Source organism: Phalaenopsis equestris, unplaced genomic scaffold (genome assembly GCF_001263595.1).
Source record: "Phalaenopsis equestris unplaced genomic scaffold, ASM126359v1 Scaffold000404, whole genome shotgun sequence".
NCBI classification, from domain to species: Eukaryota; Viridiplantae; Streptophyta; class Magnoliopsida; order Asparagales; family Orchidaceae; genus Phalaenopsis; species Phalaenopsis equestris.
Window position 1 is genome coordinate 506,332 of NW_018164846.1, and position 25,738 is coordinate 532,069.

General features: G+C 31.9%; 1 protein-coding gene across 6 annotated transcripts in view; it reads right to left on the bottom strand.

Moving 5' to 3' along the window:
- The window catches only part of LOC110026934 (meiotic recombination protein SPO11-1), a 102,694-nt gene that overhangs the window by 63,797 nt on the left and 13,159 nt on the right, over window positions 1-25,738 (bottom strand). For 4 of the 6 annotated variants that reach the window (XM_020728161.1, XM_020728162.1, XM_020728163.1 and 1 more), the window contains exon 6: window positions 9,768-9,841. The exons of the other annotated variants lie outside the window; for them this stretch is intronic. In XM_020728161.1, the coding sequence (XP_020583820.1) occupies window positions 9,768-9,841 (74 nt within the window). The remainder of the gene's footprint in view (window positions 1-9,767; window positions 9,842-25,738) is intronic. 6 annotated transcript variants of the gene reach the window in all.

Sequence of the window (25,738 nt, forward strand, 5' to 3'; positions counted from 1 at the left end):
TCTACAGCAAAGTAGAAAAGATCACGATCCCCTGTAAATTCTGGATCTTCCTCAAGAAGTCCAATGACCTCATGAACCGAGGTTTTTTGAACTCTGTGAGGGGCATCATTAGATGAGTCAACTAGGTATGAGAGCTGCTCCCTCATAGATGCAGATCCACTCTTTCTCTTACGATTGTTCCGGGGGCGCTTCGCATGGTTGGTGGATTGAATTTCAGGTGGCTCAACACTGCGGAATTCTGCAGAATCATTTAACAATTTCACGGCCACATTCTCGGTGGTTGTTTCGAAAACTATTTGGCTAGGGGCAGCTGAATATTTCCCTGTAGCTACCACCCCACCAAACATTATCTGTAACTTGCCCTCCAATTCTGGTTCAATCCCTGCCAATCTGAACTTCTTTGCCACAGGAACAATCTGCAAAAGAGAATGAATGGTTATTAAAAATAAAAAATAGAACTTATTAAAATTAAAAAGAATGACTCAATAAAATCTTACCGCAAGTCGTTCTTGCCACCAATCCTCGGACGCCTCAATTGTTCTATTTACTGGATCCCATCCTAATCCAGTTGAGTCACGCTTCAAATCATTCCACAGTTTCCAATCTTTCTTAAGCTGGTCTCATTTATTCTTCAATGCCTATTTCCCGTATTAATTTCACATATGCATAGGTCATAGAATATTAATTTGGTGTCCTTCTCCCAAAGTGCAGGAGTGGCAACTTTTTTGTTTTTATTAGCCATGCTAATAATATCACAAAAGCAAAATAACCCACAAGATGAATTAATATAATGGATTTAAACATTACTAAATAAATGAAAGCATACATATAAACGAGTTGCAAGCAATAACCCAAACCAGAGATGTAAAGATAAGGGAACGCAAGAATTTACGTGGTTCGGTCAACTGACCTACGTCCACGGGAAACGAATGCAATATTTTATTGAAATAGTAGCTGAAATTTTGAAACATATCAACAAGGACTCATTTGCTGTACACATAAGCACAACTTACATCATATAAATAATATATAAAAGGCAAGTTCTCATTAGTTCTCTTCCTTAGTGCAGCCACAATCTTCTCACATTCAACTACAATAACAATCAACAACCGAAAAAGAACAGAAATCCGGAGCATAGGAGTATTTCTTGCGGTGGAAGGCATGCATTGCAAGCAAGAAATACAAAATTAGTAGACAAAATAACAGTGTACAGAGATTTGTGCAAGTTGCATCGCATGGTTTCCAATATTGCAACAGTTCACAATATATCTAACACCTGATAATGGCAAGTTAGATTTGTATCGCATGGTTTCCAATATTGCAAGCAAAGCCCATCCATCGAGGCTTCTACTAAAAAGTTGAGAGAGTTCTTGAGGATGATCAAATATTGATTAATGAAGCATAAATATTCTATGAATGTCACATAAAGGCTTCTACTAAAAAGTTGCACACCCATCCAGAGTTCTCAAACACACTGAACAGTAAATGCATTAATGAGAACGTTGAACATTACAATTATATGCCATCCCCAAGAAAGTGAGAACGTTGAACATTACAATTATATGACATGCGGAAGATGTTTTGAAATGAGAACGTAGAGCTTTTTTCTTTTAAAATACTTTCATACTAACAATATATGCCATCCACAAGAAAGAAATTGATGTCTACTCATAACCTCTAATAGATGAGCTTCAAATATTATTGGAAACAATTGTGTTTATTATGATATTGGAAACAAGCATCTAATAACTGGAATATTACAACATCTACAAAATCGTGATAAATTTATTGCATAAGCATAAAAAATGTCATTCCCCTTATAGTGGCTAGTCATCACATTGTGAAATAAGTGGCTTGGAAAATTTGCTTGCACCCGTTATCGAATTGTCATTCTTCTTGGGAGAAAACATATCAATTAAAGTGCAATAGCTCAAGTTTTATCTAATAAATCCCTTCTTGAGTGAGTCATCAACCTTTCTTTTAAAATACAAAGTAAATAATGATATTTTCAATAGCAATTTGTTATTACACAATTTCCTGTGTGCTTCAACAGATTATTAACCAACAAGCTCGAAAAAACAGTAAGCACTAGAATGCTGAAAAAAATACCACATTAGAAAGAGCAGCTCACTCTCCAAAAATGCAGATGCACTCTCCAAAAATTTCAAAGCAAATCCAGACACCCAAACCGAAAGAGGGGATTTCTAAAATTTAATTATGCTCACTCTCAAACTAAAGATTGGGGAAGAGGAAAATAATAGATGGAATCAAAAACACCACTTCCTAATCACAAGTCCCCCTCCTAAGCCAACTCAACATCAATTGGAGGATAAGAATAAGGTATCATGACATTAACAAGCCAACTCCACATCAATTCGACAGCTCATATGCATCTGATGTGCAAAATATTAATAAGGAGTGATCTATGAACTTCACACTAATAAATTTCGGTCATAATAAGCTGTCGAAGATCAACTAAAGAGAAAAAATCATTGCAACATGCAGTATCCACGTTAACCTGCCCCCAAATTGCAAACAAATGTGTCTCAGAGCAAAGCATCAATGATGAATCAACCACTAACTAATGTACAGATCCATCGAGAAGGGAAATAAAATGCATGAACAACAACCACTACACATGAATCAACCACCACAATCACAACCTTCTTCCATTCTTGAGCCATCATCCACCAAACAAGAATGGCTCAAACGAGAAGGGAAAGCAAAGGCAAAACCCTAGTCAAGCAACCGGTAAAGAACTAAAGAGGTGTCATGCACTAAACAAAAAATCGTCAAAATAGGAAGGATAAGAGAAGAGAAAACATCACATTCAAAAAAACTCATAAGCTCTCTCATATCTGCGATTAGAAGAAGAAAACTGCTCGTTATACCTCAGATCTGTCGATCGGGGGGCTACGAAGCAAGACGACGAAGGAGAGCCGCGAGGGAAGGGAAGTTGTTAGGGCTGAAGAGAAACGAAAGGGATAAGCGGGACAATAGTTCAGAGGAAAGCGGGGCCGCGGGGTTAATATCGCGGCCCGCTTTCTCTCCGCTTTGCGAAAGTTTTGCCGCAAAGCTTTGAACCAAACGGTGGACTGCGGGACGAAGCAGCTGTCGCACACAGCGCCGCGCAGCAGAAGTCGAACCAAACGAAGCCTTACTAACCCTTCATCCAGTGGTGCTAGTGACCCTATGGAAGCATTTACTCAGATGATGGCCGCAATAACACGACTTATTCAGAGTTATCAGACCCAAGCCAGTGCTAATAGAATATCATAGATGGATAAATATTTGACGTTGTTCTAGGACATGAGACGAACACTATTTTCAAGAGCAGAATCAGTTGAGGCTGAGAACAGGTTGTTGCATATCAACAAAATCATTAACGTTTTGTCTTGCCCTCCGGAGAGAAGCGTTACATTAACCACTTTTGCTTTCGAGGGGGAAGCAAAGAGGTGGCGATAAGGATATCTACAAGAGAAGCTTGGAGGATGATCCAACAATCAGATTTAATAAGAAGATTTTGTGAGTACTTTTTGTGACTGTTTTGTTCCTTTTTCAACCAGAAGACGGATATAGAACTGATTCATCAGGCTCATGCAGTGCGACCACTCTATTATGCAACACGAGGCTGGGTTTACAAATATGCACCTCAATTAATCCCTAATGTTGAATAAAAGTGTTACCATTTTCTATCTGGATTGAAGGATGTCATCTGACAGCCTTTGATCTTTTTGGGCATTGAGGATTACTTAGTGTTGGTGGAGCGAGAGAGATGGATATAGATTGATATGATGGCTACACTGAGACGTAAAGATTTTTAAAAGAGAAGAGATGTATAAGTCCAGATCCAGACAAGCCACCCTGTAAATCCAATCTAAGCAGTCTAGCACGAAGAAGCCTAGACTCAAAAATAGTGGTTGCGGTACTAGAAGCAACAACAGTGTCATGACATGTGTCAAGTGTGGAAGGGCACATAGAGAGAATTTTTGTTGGATACCAACACCTGTTTTTGGTGCCATCAGCCAAGACACATGACAAGATTGTGTCTTACTTTGGGTCAAATGCCTACTGCAGATACCAAAGCTAGTGATCCACCTTCTCAGAGGACTTTTGACAGACAGAGGCTAGCAGAGTCGTGAGAATCAGCTTCAGCTCCGAGTCAGACCCGCCAAGGTGTACAGCATCAGACTCAACAGGAAGTAAAAGATTCATCTGTCGTCATTATAAATACTTCTTTACTTTAATACATTTGTCAAATCTTTATTTATTTTGAGATTTTTATATTATCCTTATTATAGGTTTTAGATCTATCAAAAATAAATTGGTTAGAACTCTACTTGACACTGGACCATCGCACTCCTTTATTTTTGAAAATTTTGTGAGATCCGAGGGATTGGAATCATTTATAATGCCTGATGTCTTATCCGTTTTTCTGTCTAATGGGTCTCGCACAATGGCTGATAGAAGTTGTGTGTGAATCTAACAATATGTGATAGAAGCTTGAAGGTGAATTTGAAAGTGTTACCATTAACCAAATTTGAAGTGATTCTAGGGATGGAGTGACTATCTAATCAATTCGCAACCATTGATTACTCTAAAAAGATAGTCAAATTTTATATCCCTGAATAAGAATTTAAATTTGTGAGAGATAAATAAATTCTATATATGATAATATCTAGTTTAAAAGCCTACAAACAATTAGCAAAATGGTATCAAGACTTGTTTGGTCAAGCCTGCAAAAGAACCCAAGAAATTGGAGGATATATAGTAGTAAAGGAGTGCCCAAAAAATATTCTTAAATGATTTGTCACGTTTGCTTCCAAGAAGAAATATAAAATTCTTCATCGATTTAATATCAGGTGCAGAACTAGGGCAAAAGCACCTTATCGGATGACAATCAAGGAGTTGCAAAAATTAAAGAACCAACTACAGGACTTATTAGAGAAATGATTTATCAGACCAAGCACTTGCCCTTGGGGAGCTCTAGTGCTTTTTGTTAGAAAGAAAGATGCATTGATTATCGAGATTTAAACAAGCTCATAATCAAGAATAAATAGCTATTGCCAAAGATTGATGATCTCTTTCATCAATTGGAAGGGGCATCTACATTTTCTAAGATTGATTTGTGCTCAAATTATCGTGAGTTAAGAATTAAAGAAGATGACATAAGAAAATTACTTTTCACTACCAATTATGGTTATTATGAGTTTGTGGTGATGTCTTTTAGATTATCAAATACTCTCATTGTCTTTATCGACCTGAAAACATAATCTTTAAACCATTTCTTGATAAATTCATGATTGTCTTTATCCGTGACATTCTAATATATTCCAGTGATGAAGCTCATCATACAAACACTGAAGGAGAAACAACTATATGTCAAGTTATCAAAATGTGAATTTTGGTTGAGTAGCATTTTGGGGCATGTGATCGACAATTAAGGTATCATAGTGGATCAGAATAAGGTGAAAGCGATAGCTGATTGGTCCAAGCCAATTATTGTTACAGAAATTCAAAGTTTCCTAGGTATGACAGGTTATTACGGAAGATGTGTTTAGGGGGCCCCTCATACCATAATGTTCTTGTCCAAAATGACTCAAAAAGAGATAAAATTTGAGTGGGCAGATGAGTATGAGAAAGCATTTCCTAAGTTGAAGATGTGTTTGATGACAGCTCCAGTATTGACTATCCCTCTCAAGGACAAAAGACTTCAAGATTTATAGCGAAGAGTCTTTAAAAAAGCTTGGATACATGCTTATACAACAAGGGAAGGTAATTGTTATGCCTCTAGATAATTGAAGAATCGTGGAAAGAATTATCCAAAATATGACCTGGAACTAGTTGTTCTGGTATGTGCTTTAAGAATATGGAGACATTATTTATATGGAGTTAAATGTGAAGTGCTCACAGATCACCAAAACTTAAAGTATAATTTCACACAGAATGAGCTGAATTTTAGACAAAGGAGATAGTTTGAGCTCATAAATATTACTATTATTTAGATATACAATATCACTTTGGGAAAACAAAAGTTGTGGCTGACACGTTAACCAAAAAAGCAGCTAATAATGCTAATTGGGTAATTATACAACAAGAACAAATTAAAGATATGTAGTGCTTGCAATTATCGGTAGTAGTACCAACTAATGAAATTTTTGCATTGTTAAATCAAATACTCAGTCAACCAACTTTGTAGTATAGAATAAGAAATACATTGCCACATAATGCATAGTATAAAAAAATATTAGACAACGTGAATGCAGGTCAAATGAAAAATTTTGAGATCGATGAAAAAAAACTATTGAGGTGTAAGAATAGAACTTACATTTATGATGTGAATGATTTACAGAAGGAAATTCTGCATGGGACACATTATTCAAGATACACGATACTTTTAGAAGCAATAAGATGTATCAAGAGCTTAAAGGCTTTAGGATTAAAACGCAGTGCAACAGAGTGTGTAGCAAAGTGCCATACTCGTCAAATGGTTAAGGCTGAGCATCATGAGTTGAGTGGATTATTGCAAACATTGTTTATACTAGAGAGAAATTGGGAGAAAATTGTAATTGGGCTAATAAGATCAAAGCGGGGTCGTGATGCTATTTTGGATAATTTTTTATCATCTGACAAAGTTTGTATACTTTTTGTATATCATATAGATATATTATGTGGATAAGCTAGCTAGAATTTATGTAGATGAAATTGTGTGATGGCATATAGCCACAAAGTTTATTATTTCAGATCAAAATAGTAGATTCACATTCAGACTATGGAAGAAAGTTCAATAGGCTTTGGCTACTCAGCTGATATTAAATACAATTTTCATCCCCAAACAGACAGTTAGTGAGTGAAAATGAACCATATATTGAAAGACCTGCTTCAATTTTGTGATCTTGATTTCGATAACAATTGGGAAAATAAAATACCTATGATAGAATTTGCCTACAATAATAACTTCCATACATGTATTGGTATGGCTCCTTAAGAAGCCCTTTATGGAAGGAAATACAGCACTTCTTTGTTGGACAGAAATTGGTGAAAGGAAATTAATTGGTGTTGACTCAGTTGAAGAAGCAATTGAAAATTTTGGTTGATTCAAGATAAACTAAGAAAAGTAAAAAACTGGCAGAGAAAGTATTATGATGTCAAATACAGACCAGTGAAATTTGAAGTGAGAGAATTTGTTTTTCTGAAGGCAATCCAATGAAATGTGTTAAATTGTTTCGAAAGTCTGGGAAGTTGAGTCTACAGTATGTTGGTCCATTTGAAATTGTGGAGATGATTGTGAAAGTAACTTATAGGCTTGCCTTACCAGCATATATATACGGGGTACATAATTTGTTTCATATATCTTTCCTGCGGTAGTATATTGTTGATGAGGCTAGTAAGCTTGTCACATACCCTATAGACATTGAACCTGAATTGACTTTTATAGAAGAAACAGAAAAAATCATAGACTATGATGTGAAGCAGCTCATAAGTAGAGAGATTCTTTTTTTTTGTGTAATATGGAAGCACGAGACTGAAAAAGATACTAAATAGAATAAATAAAAAAAGAGAGATATCCACACATGTTTAATTAAGGTATGAAAGATATCATTGTACTTTAAAATTTGAGGATGAAATGTTTATAAGGGGAGATTGTAATAACACTATTTACAATTTTTATTAGCATAATTATAAAAAAAAAATGACGAAAATACCTGTTCCTCTGCTCATGGGAAAGCTTATACGAGAAAGTATTCTCTCGTCCCTTCTTTTCACACGAGAGATAGAGAACGAGGGACAATGGGAGAGAGGGAGAGAAACTGAGAGGAAAGGAGAAGGGAAGCACAAGCGACTGTCCCGTGCTCTAACCAAGTGAAAGGAAGACATAGGATCGAGCGGCCCGCAAGAACCATTTCCACGTGCGTGGAGCATTTGATCCAGCTTATATGGGATTAGTATCAATTCAATTTTGGGATTATATTTTATTGTACATTTACTGTAATGCCTTTTGCTTAATTTGAAAGATTTAAAGATACTAATTATGTGTCAAATGGTACAATGTGATTGTGTTATTTCAGGTGAATTTAGGTCATTTTGAGTATATCACTCACTCTGTCCAGGTAAGTAGGATGCCATAATAGGCATTTGAGGCTTATTTAGTCAGCTAAATCACACCCATCTTTGTTGCGTCTCACGTCAATTAGTGAATTGGGTTTTCATATGATGTTCTATGTAACAAAATCAAAAACATTAGACTCGACAAAATTATATTTGTGATCATCAAATATTTATTAATAACTAAAATTCTGGGGTTTAATAAGAAAAATATCCATTTTCCTTTCATTAAAATTTTTAGCATGGCTTTCAAATATAAGATCATGACCAGCTATTCTCTCTGATGTTCTTTAAGCAATTAGTATGTACAATTTTAACAATTTACAAGTTGTTTGATAATTTATCAAAAAAATATCATCATTGATTGACTTTAAGCGTTTGAGAAGAGAATTATGAAATTCGTGAATCCTAGTAGTATTCTGGAATTCATTACATAGTTTGTTTATAATATTTATAGTGCATTCAATATTGTGATTTTTTGGTTTCCAACAACATCAACAACAAACCTTAATCCCATTGCATCCTATTGAGTGTCATATTTTCATTTAATTCTAATAAATTAAGATCATTTTTTATTCAGTATGCCCAAGTCTTTATAGGTCTATCTCTGCCTTTCTTAACGTAAGTCGAATTTAAAACATCTACTCTCCTAATCGGATCATCAGATGGTTGACATTTAATGTGACCAAACCATCTAAGACGACTATCAAATTTTGTCTGCCCCTGGAGCTACACCAGCCCTATAACAGATATATTCATTTCGCATTTTGTCTCTAAGTGTAAAGCCACTCCTCCAACTACGCATTCTCATCTCTGCAACACTTAACTTAGTTTTATGCTTCTCTTTTAAAGGCCAGCAATCAATGCCATAGAGCATTATAGGTCTCACCACCATCTTATAAAATTTTCCTTTCAATCTAAGCAGTACGTTTCTATCACACAATAGGCCCGAAGCATTCCTCCACTTCAACCAACCAACTTGAATTCTACTAATAACATCTCCATCTATATCACCATCACTTTGAACAATACGCCCGAGATATCTAAAGCGTTCATACTTCTTAATAATTTGATCACTCATAGTTACAACTCTATCATTGGAGCTACTACTACTAAAATTACATTTCATCTATTCAGTTTTAGTTCTACTCAAATGAAGACCTTTAGACTCCAATGTAGATCTCCAAAATTCAAGTTTTTTCTGAGAGTTTTCTCTAGCCTTATCCACGAGAAGGATATCATCAGCGAAAAGCATACACCAAGGTACATCCTCCTATAACCAAGGTACATCCTCCTATAAGTACATCCTCCTATAAATGTCCAGAAAGAACATCCATAACTAAAGCAAAAAAATATGGATTTAAAGTCGATCTCTGATGTAATCCAACTAAAATAGGAAAACATTTGGTCAATTCTCCTTCTGCTCATGATTTTTTGGTTTCCATGAATCATTAAATCGTCTTTTTTTCAATTTCATAATCAATTATATCTTATAAAAACAAAGAAAAATTACAGCAATAGGTTAAATAAAAAAAAAATATAGACTTGAAAACTAGTTTGGGAAGAGTAAGTAGGCAATAATCGATCTTTCAAAAAATATTTATTGATCAGAAAAGGAAAATAAGTTTCTCACTATTAAAATTACATAATTCATCACATACCACATTTAAATGATGTTGGCTGCACTTCAAAAGTATGCATATGTCGTTTATTGCACGATTGATTACCGCTTGATCTAAAAATGCATATTCTTGTCAACATTATGTGGCTAATTTGTCAACAATGTTTAAAAAATAACAATACTAAAATAGAAGATTCGTGCAATAATTAAAGTTCTAAGATGTGAAAATTTAATATTAAAAAAAACTTCCTTTTACATGAAAAAAATCTGATTATCTTCTTAGAGTATGATGAATTCAATAAAATATTTGTAGAAATAAAAATAGACAGGTCTCAAAGATATGAACCAACTAATGCTCAAAAATGAGTTGATGATATGCATGTTTCAATGAAGGCTTTTCTTATTATTGACTACATAGAAGCAGATAATAAAATAAATAAATAAATAAAATATTCTCTACTATGAGAATATGTTACACTCATTAATCATCTCTCTCATTTAACACTTCCATATAATAAAACTCCCGTCCAAGTGAAGTATATATATCACTAAATTTCATGTTATTATAAAGAATGGAAAAACAAAGAGATGTTAGAGGCTAGGTTAAGAAATTAGATATTTGACTTTTATTGATAACATATGGTGTGCTAATTCTTGTTGCCAAGGTGGTATGTCTAATGAAGTGACAATCTATCTCAGTATGTTTGGTCTGTTTATGAAAGGTAAAATTGTTAGCCATGAAAATAGCTACTTGATTAGTATAGTTACGAATAATCAGCTATGATAAAAAAAAGCAATTTTTTCAACAAGAGTTCTAATCTACATTAGTTCACAAGCAAAATGAAAGATGCCCTTATATTCAACTTCAGCACTAAACCTAACTATAACAAACTACTTCTTTTCTCTGAGAAATGAGATTTCCACCAACAACGACACAATACACTTCTAATCCTCAATAGATCTAGTACGACAGCATTAAAACAAGCTTTAATTCGTTAATTATGTTTCAGATAAATTATATGTAATTAACCCAATTGCACCAAACCCAAACAATAAACCAAATAACTTGGCCCACCTTCACATCTGCTTCACAAGAACCAGGCAGCATCCTCAGCCAGCTACCAGTGTAAAAAACATGTGTTGCTCAGCACCAGCTCCTGATTTCAAGATTGGCAGCTAGTTAGGAGATCGTGTAGCCATCTCTCTCCCAAGTAGCCATCAATTTTCTTAAACCAAGCCTTCATCATTTTGTCCTTACATTGATAGCCACCACAGCTGTAAAACTTCTTAAATCTTCTTCTCCCATAGTGGATTGCCTTTCTTACTCTCTCAAACTTTAATCCTATCATTCATATTCATAATTGTATTAGATTAATTATGTTATTGTTATCTAGCATTTATGTTTAGATTAGGTTACCTTAGGTTTTATTAGATACCAGAAACTATTAGTACTTTTAATAATGAAGTTAAAGAGTATTATAATTTAATGTTCAAATAGTAAATTTACTTTTTACAATGACAATAATTAATTTTCATTGTTAATGAATAAATCCCATAGATATTATGGTTCATAGGAAGAAAAACATCTTATGTATTCAAAAAACTAAATGAATTGATGAAAAGACCAAGGAGGTTGATAAATTAAGTTTTAAACTTTCTTATTCAGGTAAGTGTCGCACTAGAAATAATGTAAGAGTAATTATTTATAAGAGTTTGAAAGATAATATTGTAAATATTAATAGAATTGGAGATAGAATTATAACTCTAAAAATTGTTGTTGATACTAAAACTTTTAATGTTATAAGTGTTTATGCTCCTCAAAGAGGTTCAAAAGAAAAATTCTAAAATGACCTAGAAAAATTAATACAAATGATACCTCTTGAAGAAAGAATTTTTATTAGAAGAGCCTTAAATAGACATGTTGGTAGAGTTGTAGAAGATTTTAGAAATACTTATGGTGGCTACAATTTTAGAGTAATTAATGCAGAATGTAGAGTTATATTAGATTTTATTTTAGCGTATGATTTTGTTATTACTAATATTTTATTTAAGAAAAGAGATAAACATATTATTACTTATAAGAATGGATCTAATAAAACACAAATTAATCATTTTCTTATGAGAAAAAGAGATCGTCAAGAATGTAAAGATTGTAAGATCATTTCAAGTGAAAATATAAGTAGTCCATATCGAATATTATTTTTGGATTTCAAGATGAGTTGTAAGATAAAGAATATAATAAAACAATTTCATGGAATTAGAAGGGCCCCTAAAATACACAAATAATTTTTTTTTTTTGTGAGTAAACTTCAAGATTTTGAAAGTAGGTATGTTTATGAAGAAGCTAATTATGTTTGGGAAAAAGTAACAAACATTAATAAACATGTGGAAAAAGATATATTTGGAGAATGAAAGGAAATTTTTTTATAAATAAAAATAGTTGGTGATGGAATAATAATGTACAAAAAAAAAATTAAAAATTGTTATAAAAATTGGTTTAAATGTAAAACCTTAGAGAATTGGGAAAAATAATAAGGTGTCTCCTAGGGAGTCTAAGAGAACAATTTGTGACGTTAAAAATACTATTTTTGGTCATCGTTATAATATATTAGATATTAAAGAGAGTGAAAAATATGTATAAACAACTCAAACAACGAAAAAAGAAAAATAAAGATTTAATTCATATAATATGTATTAAAGATGATAATTAAAAAGTGATTTTCTTAGAAGAAGATATTCAAAATAGATAGATGAGCTATTTTTAAAACTTTTCAATGAAATTTATGAAAAGAAATATCGACCTTAGTGATCGTAATATCGTTAATAATAAAACATTTTATTATTACCGTCACATTAGTAGAAAAAAAATTGAGGAGGCTTTAATGAAAACCAATGGTAAAAAATATGAAGAACATGATGATATCTCAATTAAAGTGTGAAAATATTTAGGAGATTTGGGAGTTTCTTGACTTACTAAACTTTTTAATATTATTTTAAAACTTAACAATGTTAAGTGGAGGAAGAGTATTTGGTCCCCAATTTTAAGAATAAAGATGTTGCACAGGAGTGTTCAAATTAAAGAGAATTTAAGTTGATGGACAAATTTTGGAATTATAGGAGGGTAATCGAACATAGGTTAAGAAGTGATACAAAGATTTCTCATAATCAGTTTGGATTTATGTTGGGAATGTCTACTACGGAAGTTATACATTATTTGAGAGGTTTGATGGAGAAGTACAAAGAGAGTAAGAAGGATCTACATAAGATTTTTATTGATTTAGAAAAAGCTTACATTAAGGTACTAATAGAAGTCATTTGGATAGTTCTAGAGAAGAAAGGTGTTGAGATGATTTATAGTCAAGTCATCAAAGATATGTATACTAGAGTTATTACTTGTTCTTGAACAAAAGGATTGACCAAGTATTTTCTTATTTCAGTCGGATTACATCACGGGTCAGCTTTAAGCCCATATCTTTTTGCTTTAGTTATGGATGCTCTTACCGGACACTTACAGGAGGATATAACTTGATGTATGCATTTCGTTGATGATATCCTTCTTGTGTATAAGACTAGAGAAAGAGTTCAAGAAAAACTTGAATTATGGAGGTCTGAATTGGAGTCTAAAAGCCTTCATTTGAGTAGATCTAATATTTAATACATGGAATGTAATTTTAGTAGTAATAGCTCTAATGGCAAAGTTGGAACTATGGGTGATCGAATTATTAAAATGTGTGAACGTTTTAGTCATCTCGGGTCTATTTTTCAAAGTGATTGTGATATAGATGTGGATGTTATTAGTAGAATTCAAGTTGGTTGGTTGAAGTGGAGGAATGCATCAGGCCTATTGTGCATAGAAAAGTATCGCTTAGACTTAAAGGAAAATTTTATAAGATGGTGGTGAGACCTGCAATGCTATATAGTGAAGAATATTAGTCTTTAAAAGAAAAGCATAAAACAAAGTTAAATCCTGCTGAGAAGGGAATGCTTAGGGGGATGTGTAAGATAGAAAATGTGAAATGAATACACCTATAATAGGGTAGGTGTAACTCCAGTGGTGGACAAGATTAGATAGAGTCATCTTAGTTGGTTTGGTCAAAATAAAGTTGACTATCTGATGAACTGGTTATGAGAGTAGATGTTTTAGATTCGACTTATGTTAAGAAAGTTGGAGGTACGACAGAGGTAGACCCTAAAAATATTTGGGAATATTGTATAAAAAATGATCTTAATAAATTAGAACTAAATGAAGATGACACTCAATATGACACAATGGAGAAAAAGGATTCATGTAGCCGACCACACTTAGTGGGATGAAGGCTTGTTGTTGTTTTTTGTGCATAACCCATAACGAATAAATTGGGTGTATATTAACTCAAAATTGAGTTTCAATGCTTACCTATGCAAATTGGATTGGTTGAGGTTTGTATGCTATAAGGCATTCGAGTTGATTTGTTATTTGGTATGTTTTGGTTAAATCGTAACCAAATTTGAAGTTTCACAGCACACTTTGAGATAAATAACTTTTACTTATTAGAAAAAAGCATATTATTATTTTTTTAGTAGCATTATTCACGGTGCTCACAATAGAATCCTTAATTATTTTGAAAATTGACAATCATACATTTCACTTTTAGCTATAGTCTCATTTAATTTTCATGATAAAATATCATATATATTGATAGCTTTGTCAGTAATAATTGCTCCATAAATTCCTTAATTCTAAAAAGATTATACATGCTGGCAAGGGTTAACTCATGCAATTAATCATATTGATTATAAAAAGTTTATTAATCACTTGCTTATGATGTATATAAAATGTGTATGCTCATTTGCAATAGATCTAGCAAGCCAAGCAAAGTGATGGCTCTTTTGGGAATCACTGGATTTTCATGCGTCAGTGAAAACATTCCAATTCCGGATATCTACTTAACATTGACAATAGAAATATATATACAAATAAAAATGATTTATGTGAGATGATTTATGGGTCATCTTTGGATATGCATATAAATATACATTATATAGTTGCACAGAAAATATATTAGCATATGAAGTGTTGAATGTTGCTTTAAGTACAAATGGTTATGAACATCACTATGCTACAATTATCTTCAAATAAGCAACATTTTTATTCAAGGCATGCAATATTATTATACTGTTGATAAGATGACATTTATTATTATTGTATTATATTATAAATTGTGCATTTCATATTGTTCATAATGCATGCCCCATACAATATCATTTATGCATTAATAAATAACAATCATATGTTGAGTTTGAATATCAAACTCATTTATGGTAAAACTTATTTTATAATAAATTTTATCAAATTGCTTCGTGAACCGTCGTGGTAGCAGGAAACAAGTGAAGAATAGTTATTTGATTACTTGACTTTATGTTATAAATTTTACTTAAGACTTCAATTGGGTTTTGGATGATTAATTCTTCCATTTCACTTCTATCAATGGTTATTTTTATTTTCCAGATGAATTATTATTAAAGACTTCGTTGATGCAATAAAACTTTATTTCCTTATATATATTTTGCTTACAATAATTTGTATATGAATCCTTTCCTCTTGAATTGAACACAATTTTTATTGACCTTAAGTTAAAAGCTTATGAGATATATCTCATGAGTTGAGTAATCCCTTCATCATATCAAATATTTTTTAGACATACTACCATCAACTCAGGGTATGATATCGAACCTTTTACCAAATATAATTAACTGTATCTGAATACTTAAAAAAAAAAAAAGGCCTTTTCTTCATTGAGTTTTGCATGTCTTAACAACTATATATTAAAGAATATATACGATCAATCGACAGTCATATAGGTAAGATATTCAACCAAAAGTCGATGGCGAAAAGCAATTTCAAAATTTTTATTATTTACAAATGGTTGTAGGGTATCATGTAGAAGTTCGCAAGCTTGCACCCAAAAAGACAAATTTCTTCAAGGAATATATCATATTTTCTTTGCAAGAGAGAAACAACATTTTTGTTTAAAACAAACTCGATGCAAATACTACTGCAGGTGTCCCAAAGCTTCAATCACAAAAGGTTTCTTATAATGATATTTCTTTCATTAATGTTAGAAGCGTCTTTTCATAACAAGAGTGTTAAGTAGAGAAAGAATAATCACTCGTGCTGCTCTACAGACCAATATTAACAAAAACCTCATAAAGTTTGTCGAACCACTGATAGAGACTTTGCTTTTAACCTAGACACATCTTTCTAGACCTTTTGAATTATAATCATCTCCAAAATAACATATCCTAGGTGTTTTAACCCAAGACATATTGCTTTGACCCACTTAAACCTTGCAAAGTGGTCCATGCCAAAGATTTGTGCATAACCTCTATCGGTCTCAGTTTGTTGAAAATATTTTTGAATGCATGATTGTGAAATCTTTTTATGAATAAATTAGTGGGTTGCTCGGTTATTGAAACATAAGGAGTGCAAATTAACTCACTATATGATTTTTTTTTAATGAAATGCATCTCAACCTTAACATGTATGGCTTAGGCATGTTGTACTACATTATGAGCAATACTAATTACAGACTTCCTATAATAATAAATAATTATAGATCCTTTCCATTTATCTTCAAAACTTCTAGTATATTTTTAAATCACAGAAACTGAGATTCTAGAAGCAAATACTCTAAACTTTGAATTTGCACTTGAATTTGCTACCACGAAAAGATATCAAGTTGTAAGAATATTAATATGTTAAATTGCCTTTTGATTGCAGACAATATTGACATGCCTGAATATCTCGTAGAGTCTGGAATACGCAGATTAATTCTGCAACCAATCTTTAATATTGATCTTTGTCAACGTATGTTCCTTTATTAAGAGCATCAAATTTTTTGATTCATTCAATTAGAGCTTCACACAACTTAAAATCTATCATTTTTCTCTTAAATGATAGATTTAATACAACATGCCTAATTCAATCTAATATTTGCGATTGAAGCTTTGGCATGGACTCTATCATTTTCCTCTTAAAAATTCATGACAAACCTATTATGTGATGAATATAATTTTTATGATTTAGCTACTTTTATGCCAAATATTTAAGTTCGTTGAGTTTTTTTATTTCAAATTTTATAATAAGTTTTTTACGAGTCACTCTCATCAACATAACATGAGAAGAGTTGTTACTCTCCTTTCAGTCAAATGCTTTCTAAAGAATGAATAGTCTCATTGGCTTTGTGTATATCTCATTTAATACAATGCTTTCATTAATCTTCGAAGCCATGCCCCTAAATATTGCTTCAACCAATTAAATGTCTTTCAGTTTGCACATCAAATTTTTGGAAAACAGAGGTGTTAGATCCTGGCAGGGCATATATAATAATTCCTTCCACGTCTATCATACAAAAATACATTTTTATATCATAGTGTTGCATGACCCATTCAAATTTAGTAGACCAAATAATTATGATATGAATAGCAATTAATGCTAACGTTGGAGCAAATATGTTCCTGATAGTCTATTTCAATAGTATTGGGGATATGTTTTTATTACTTATATAGTTCTATATCTTTCTAAGCTCCCATCAGCTTTATACTTCAATGTAAAAATCCACTTATATCCCACTATATTTTTCTTTAGGTACTCATTGTCTCTCAGGTATGATTCCCTTTTAGGGCATCCAACTCTTCTCTAGCCTTCTCAAAATTCTCATTTCTAAATGCCTCAAATAAGATTTCTTAATCCTTAATGGTGTTAAATTTGTTAGGAGTATTTTATGAGTAAGAGAAGTTCTTAAAGGATGTGTTTGTGTGCTAGGATACGATGCATAAGAGAAATTTAATATATTTTCAAACATCTTTTATACAACAAAAGATTGATCAAGATCATTGATATGAGAGGTAAGAGGGTTAAATGACAAGGGTTCCAAGTCTTGAATTTGCAAAAGAGTTTGGACGGGCTTTGTCCATCTTATATAAAATTGAAGTACATTAGTAGCCTGAGTGTTAATTTTAGGGTGATAAATTGTTGTTTTTCATATGTATTAGTAGTTGAATGGTCAAGAGAGAAAATAATTTTTTTGTCAACCTATCTTCCAATTAATTGTTCTTCCGAATAAGATAAGTTCGATTAAAGAATGATTACTTTCATTAAACATGATATATTTTAAGATTAGATTTTTTTGGCGAATGGGTAATAGCTTCTAAGAAAATACACTTATTGTTTATGAATGTGTAGATAAGACAACCACGTATTTTAGGAGAAATGTTTTAGAAGTTCATTGAGATAGTTTGGAGAGCTTCTAAATCATTCACAGTAGCCGGTATTATATTAATCAAATATGTAAGATTTGGATAGCTTCATAACAATATCCTTTAGAAACCCTATTATAGAAAATAAGTGTCATAGTAACCTCAAGAAAATGTCTATTTTTTCATTTTTACAAGGTTTCAGAATACGAGAATCGGTGAACAATGCCATCTTTATTGAAGGAAGAAGGCTGCTTGGTTAAAACAATTTCAAGCATTATCTATCCTAATATATTTTAACTTTGCACAAAATTATTTTTGTCTTGATGACAGAATATGACATATATCTGATTTTATTTAAACAAGAGTATTTGAGTATAATCATCAATAAACATTATAAATATTTTTAATCCAACGATCATATAGATTTTTTAGGGTTCTCAGATATCGATGTGGATTACAATGAAAAGAGTAAACGATGGTGATTAAATACAAAAAAAAAAATATTTAGCAATCACTCAAGTTTAGCAAAAGAAATGTTCAATGTCAACATTTTTAAATAATGGAAGAAATACACTATTTAGGATTTAAAAAGGTGAATTCTAGTAGGTATAACCCATTATTTCGTCTTGCTTGTCCAATCACTGTCCTCATGGTTAGGTCCTAAAAAATATAATGATTCATAAAGAATGTCATCTTACAACGTTGATTCTTGATTACTTTATGAATAGACAAAATAAACAACAACCTTGGGGATATACAGTATATTGTTGAGGGTAAATAAAAATGAAATAAGAATATTTCTTTGATTTCCAATAGTGGTTAAACAGTCATTGGAACTTTAATTTTTTTATTGCAAGGACAATGATGATAAATTAAAAAGAAATTTGCAAAATTTATCAATCTGTGGCATCTAAGTTTATTATTCAAGTATTGGAGGAATTATTTGAAACAGTAAAAATATTATGATTAAAATTTCAACATTTTGAGCTAGAGAGCATGACCAAGATGACTAATATAAGGATTTGACTTTCTCTGTATCCACTAGGCCTTGAGGTCGTTCATTAACTTTTAAATAGTTCTATTTGGCATGCCCTTTTACTTATAGTAATTTCACTATAGGTTGACTTTCTAATGAAATTTTTTAACCTTCATTTTTGAAGGTGCAATGATAATAAGTCAACCACCTTAAGTTTCTATAGTTGCTATAGCTAACCCTTCTAAGTTGGGTGATTTAACATCAATGAGCTTCTCCTTTTTTTGTTCCTCGAAAATATTTTAATTCTTTACATATTATTTCAGAACCATATTAACATCAGAATATTTCATTGTGGGAACTTGGTAATACTTTGCCTCTGACCAAAAACAGCTTCCCCTTCTTTTTTTTTCCTCGAAAATATTTTCATTCTTTACATATTATTTCAGAACCATATAAACATCAGAATATTTCATTGTGGGATCTTGGTAATACTTTACCTCTGACCAAATATCCTTAATAGCATTAACTATTCAACGATAAATAGCTTACCATGTTTGGCGGTTTGAGTTTTAGGACTGAAGAGAGCACATAAAACTAACAGAGCTAAAAATTCAAGAGAAAGACTAAAAAAGAGAAGTGTGAATAAATATGTGATATGGAAAAGCACCTTCCAAGCCAATGACACATTATTGATTAACAAGCCTTAACAATGGCGTCTCCAAAAAAATGGCGTCAAACTAGTTCCAGTAATATCATGAATATGTTGAGTAGCATCGTTTTGTTGTGGTGTGTAATGATATGATGGTTGATATATAATATCATTGTCATCACAAAAGCTGTGATATGAAAATTGCATACATTCCAATGCATTACATGTTTAAGGATTATTACTTGAGAAAAAATATTAACTTGTATTTATTGACAAATTGTTTGAATAGAGGAAAAACACACATGTCCAAAACATTAATAAATAAACTCAAGTAACTCAGGGATGATCATCAATCAAAAAACCAGTGGATGTTGAACTTGAACCCTGAATATCAAAGTAAACCGAGTCAAAAGAAGCACTACGATATGAGATGAAGAAATAGGAAAAAAAGTCTTGTGTGTTTTACCATATTCACAAGAATTGCGATAAATTTTTTAAAGAGAGAAGAGAACATCACTAAAACCTCAAGGAAAATCCGAAAGAGGATTATTGAGACAAGGATACCAATTATGCCATTGATAAGAAGAAACAAATGAGCGCAGCAAAATGGAAGCAACATTAGCGAGATAATAAATGCTTTCAACTTTTACTCCTCTACAAACCCCTTCCTTGTGCTAAGATCCTAAACAACATGATAAGGATAAAGAATAACAAAACAACTGTGAATTTTGGTAAGGCCATATGTAGACAAAAGTTTGACACAAAATAAGTGAACATATAAAATATTATTTAGAGTTGAAGAGGAATTATGCATAAACACTTTTCCAAAGATAGGAAAGATGATCCATCAACAATAATGACATATCAGAGAGATTCATTAATGACAGGCAGGAGAGATATCATACCAAGTAATGAGAATATTCGTCAATTAGATGTCATATGGGAAGATGCATTAGAGCTAAAAATCTTAAGACATACCAAAATGTGTAATAGCAACAAAACTATAATAAGATATAGCATGAGAGACTTAACTAGTTAACCAAGAATGTCGAAGCAGGCAAACTATATTCTTATACGGAAAAAGATACTGAACTAGATTTATTACCAATCGAATCAAAAGTAGTAGGGGAGAATTGTTGAGTAATTGAAGGATATCCATTTTCTTCCAATATTAATCAGATGAGAGATTATGAGATGAAGAAATAGGAAAAAAAGTCTTGTGTGTTTTACCATATTCACAAGAATTGTGATAAAATTTTAAAAGAGAGAAGAGAACATCACTAAAACCTCAAGGAAAATCCGAAAGAGGATTATTGAGACAAGGATACCAATTATGCCATTGATAAGAAGAAACAAATGAGCGCAGCAAAATGGAAGCAACATTAGCGAGATAATAAATGCTTTCAACTTTTACTCCTCTACAAACCCCTTCCTTGTGCTAAGATCCTAAACAACATGATAAGGATAAAGAATAACAAAACAACTGTGAATTTTGGTAAGGCCATATGTAGACAAAAGTTTGACACAAAATAAGTGAACATATAAAATATTATTTAGAGTTGAAGAGGAATTATGCATAAACACTTTTCCAAAGATAGGAAAGATGATCCATCAACAATAATGACATATCAGAGAGATTCATTAATGACAGGCAGGAGAGATATCATACCAAGTAATGAGAATATTCGTCAATTAGATGTCATATGGGAAGATGCATTAGAGCTAAAAATCTTAAGACACACCAAAATGTGTAATAGCAACAAAACTATAATAAGATATAGCATGAGAGACTTAACTAGTTAACCAAGAATGTCGAAGCAGGCAAACTATATTCTTATACGGAAAAAGATACTGAACTAGATTTATTACCAATCGAATCAAAAGTAGTAGGGGAGAATTGTTGAGTAATTGAAGGATATCCATTTTCTTCCAATATTAATCAGATGAGTGATTGGTACTTCAATAATGCCAAAAAGGAGGAAAGCTGTTGCCAAAATGATCATCTCGGCAATGAAAACCCTGACGATCCCTTGTTCAACCATTAAGAAGAGTACAATCTTGCCTAGTAGAGAGGACAACGAGATTTTACGGAATGTGGAATCTACTATTAACTGAGTTTGAATAAAGGCCAAAGAGAAACTCCCCAGTTTGTTTTTGTCTAGTTGGATTGAAGGTGTTAGGGTGATGTTGAAAAGTTCACCTCAAAGTATTTAAATACGTCTAATAGATTTACAACCTAATTACAAAAAGAAGCCACATTAAGGGTGATGATTTGAGAGATTTTATTGTCCTGGAAGTAGGTGAAACAAAAAATCTTACATTACCCTGAAACATAACAATATAAGCAAAATAGGGTTAGAAGCACTATTAAGCATCATGTAAGAAGAGCATAATCAAAAGCTTATTATCGCTAAAGTTTGTGGTGCCCATCTATTCAAGTGGTGAAAACTCTAATGATTGAATTTCTAATAAGATTCCCTAAGAAAATTAAAACTCTCAGATCATTAGAGAAGGTGTCGCTGAGTTTGATAAAAGTATCAATAATGGAATATGATTTTTTCTTTGGGATAGTATAATAGATATGTTAATCAAGCATAAACGATGGAGAATACATTAAGCAAACTGAAGAGGAGATTTGAAACAACAAGCCCATAAGTAATAAGCCAAGGCATGTAGAGCCAACTAAAAGAATCAACTGAGAGAGAGGGATCACAAGTGAAGAGCAATCAGCAAAAAAGCAAACCCAAAAAATCCACATTCAGAGATTTGCAAATAATAGATTGTGGGGAAATCAAGCAAGGCACTGAGGAAGGATGAGACTAAATTGTGGGGAGAATGGGTAAGAAATCATGAGTGTGTGATCATGAGTGAAGTGTAGAGAAACCACATATTGCAAGGGGAGTGAGGCGGGCATAGGTAGAACACAACTTAGCATGAGGTAAAAGTATGCGGACAAATGCAAGGCTACGAACGTGCAAAAGGAGACATGCGAGTGAGTGCAGGGTTATGAGCTTGAGGCAGCGTGAGAGAGGGTCACCTTTCATGGAGGTGAGCGATATAAAATGACTAAAGATGATAATACGTGGATGCAGGCAAGAGGTCGAATATGAGCTCTAATACCATATTTTTTTAATAAGCCTTTTCTTGTTAATCATAGTATAAAATTGTACGGTAATCAGGCATTTTTCATGTAAGTAAGAGGTCGAATATGAGCTTTGATACCATATTTTTTTAATAAGGTTTTTCTTGTATCTTATTACACTTACTGGGATAAAGGTTTGTTGTTGTTGTTGTTGTTGTTGTTGACAAAGTGTAAGCTTCAATACATTTCAAAGACTAAGCTTCAAAATTGACAAATCGAAAAAAATAAAATGTATTGTACTAACTTTAAAATATGAATTAAGGTGTAACATTTTGACAATAGTGAATAAATATATTTAAAAGTAACATATGAGTATCCTAATATAATAAAAATAATAAATTACATAAAATTAAAAAATAAGTTGACATCCTAACATCAAATTATGAAGAGGAATAATACAAATATCAAAAAAATACAAGATATCAAAATAAGTTCAACATAATTAGTCATACTCATATTATCCTCCACTATAGTAAAAACATCATGAGCTATCTTGGTTTAAATTTATAGAATTCAAAGGTCTCCATCACTCTCATTACTCAATGGGTAGGAATCAACGACATAATAAATTATTTTCTCGCTCGCCTTATTTCTCCTTATCTTCAATCTCAATTATCTCTCTTTTCTAATCAAGAATAATCATTAAGAATATTAATTAAATTTAAAATAATAATTATGCTCAAGTTTATTACTTCAACTAAAACAAATGTACGGATAGATTTTTAATTTATTTATTTTTGGTTTGTGTTAGACCAATTGATCTTGCTTTTACCCAATGTTTTAAAAGGAGAAATCGATAATTGAGGGGTTTTTTCTTTGTGACGCGAGGCATAAACCTTGAGGTGGATCGAGACGTGACCTCTAAACAAAAAAAATTAAAAACTCATAAAATTAACATAATTCATAAATATGACATTTGAAAAACCACAAATTTTGATTATTAAATTTAGAATTTAAATATCAATATACTTCAATATTTCACTTAATAACACATGCATATAGCATTCCTAAATCCCAAATATAAAGCAAAAATTTTAAACAACATTTGAATATTAAAATTAGAATTTAAATATGTCACAAGAATCAAAATTCATATCAGTATCATTGTCATATTCATCATCTTCAGAAGAATCATCATATGTAATACCTCTATCACCCTTGAATTTTGTGTTATCATCATCTTCATTTCTTCCTCAATCTCCGCATCTTTCATTTTACTCCCTACATCAATTAACATTAAATTCAACATAATTTTAAATAAAATAAAAAATTAGTAAGTAGTAACACAACTAAGTAATCAATTACCTTTAAATGTTTTTTAAGCTCCAACTCACTTTGCATCTTTCTTTTAAATGATTGTGAAATAGAAGTTGCAATATCTCTTTAAACCCTTCCAATCTTAACATTGATATCTTCATTCTCATTATATTAAGTCATTTCTTCATCTTCAATCTTAAATCCTTCACAATTCTTAGGGGGCATTCATTCATTATTAGACATAATATCATCAATAGTCAAAGGATCTATTCCATCACCACCATTTCTTTGTTTTGGTAGCTTGTAGCTTTAGGTGTCTATCTTTCATCTTTCATTTTTTTTTTTCATTGAACATTACATAAACTACCTTGCTCATTTGAGTTGTAGCCAATTGATTTCTTCCCGTGATATGCAGTTAGTTGCATATGCTTCAAATTACACTCATATGCAAAGGTTGAACAAGTTTAAGAACTTTCACAGCAAATTCTTTGAGCTCATGCATGTCATTTCTGAATTGTGCTCGCCGACATTCTAACATAAGATTAAATGAAAGTAACAATATATATTAAGATAATAATTTTATAAATAAATGATAAACTCATGGATTTAAAATTATAAATAAATGAAATTTACCAAGTGAGTGGTCTTATAACATGCTTGAGTTGCTATAAATCTAAACATTTCATTCTTCAAATGAAAATTTTCAAGTTGATCATTTACTTTAAGATAGTCAGACTCAAAAACAATTATATTCATGCATGTATAGAAAACGGTCTTAACCTCTTTATCCATATGAAAGTTTGTCATAATGAAATTGAGGATTTAAATAATATGCAACAAGAAGTGAATGTTAATGTGACTGACGATCCCATTTCTCATCAATGTTTTCTCATATTTCTTTGCAAGCTATTACTTATCCTCCTAAATCTTTTGTTATGAACTCATTTACTTTGTTCATAGCTTCAAAAATAAATCTCATAGTAGGAGTCCTCTCACCATTAATCATCCATAAAACTTTCACTAAGGACCCTGTAGTCTTCAGAGCATAATTAACACTACGGCAAAATGAATCATCTCTCATAATAATCTTCCTTGCTTGCTTTCCTTCTTTTTGCCCTAGAACTTTTATCCCATTCTTCAGAAGCAAACATAGCCTCCAAAGGTTGACGTAGCTCTTTATATCTTTGCAAATTCTAATAAGCCATGGCAAATCTTGTAAGTGTTATTCGGATAAGTATTTTATTTATGAATTTCTTCATCAAGTTTAATACCCAAGAGTGGTTATAAATAAACTTAGTTGTTGATTTTTTTCTTTAAGAAAATCGCAGTTATTGCAGCAATTGTCCCATTTTCAAGTATTAAATCAATACAATGATCAGCAAAAGGAGTCCAATAAAGATGCTTCATTTTCTCCATTAACATTCTCTATGTAGTCATATAGGCACTTCTGTTGTATGTAATAACTTGAGCAACCAAACTCTCACCAACTTCTTCAAAAACCTCATCAGTATTTTAATTAACAATTGGGCACTTTTACAAAGGTTGATACATAAACAGATTTTAAAAATATTATTCCATAAGAGTTGTTAAAAAGAAAATTTATGTTATTACTTTGCCTAATATCTGATCAATCATCTAAAATTATTGTAACTTCTATTTCAACCCATGACTTCTTAGCTTTATCAACCATATTTGTTGTTATAACATCCTCATCCAACATCTAATTTCACAGCTCATACAAGTTAGGAA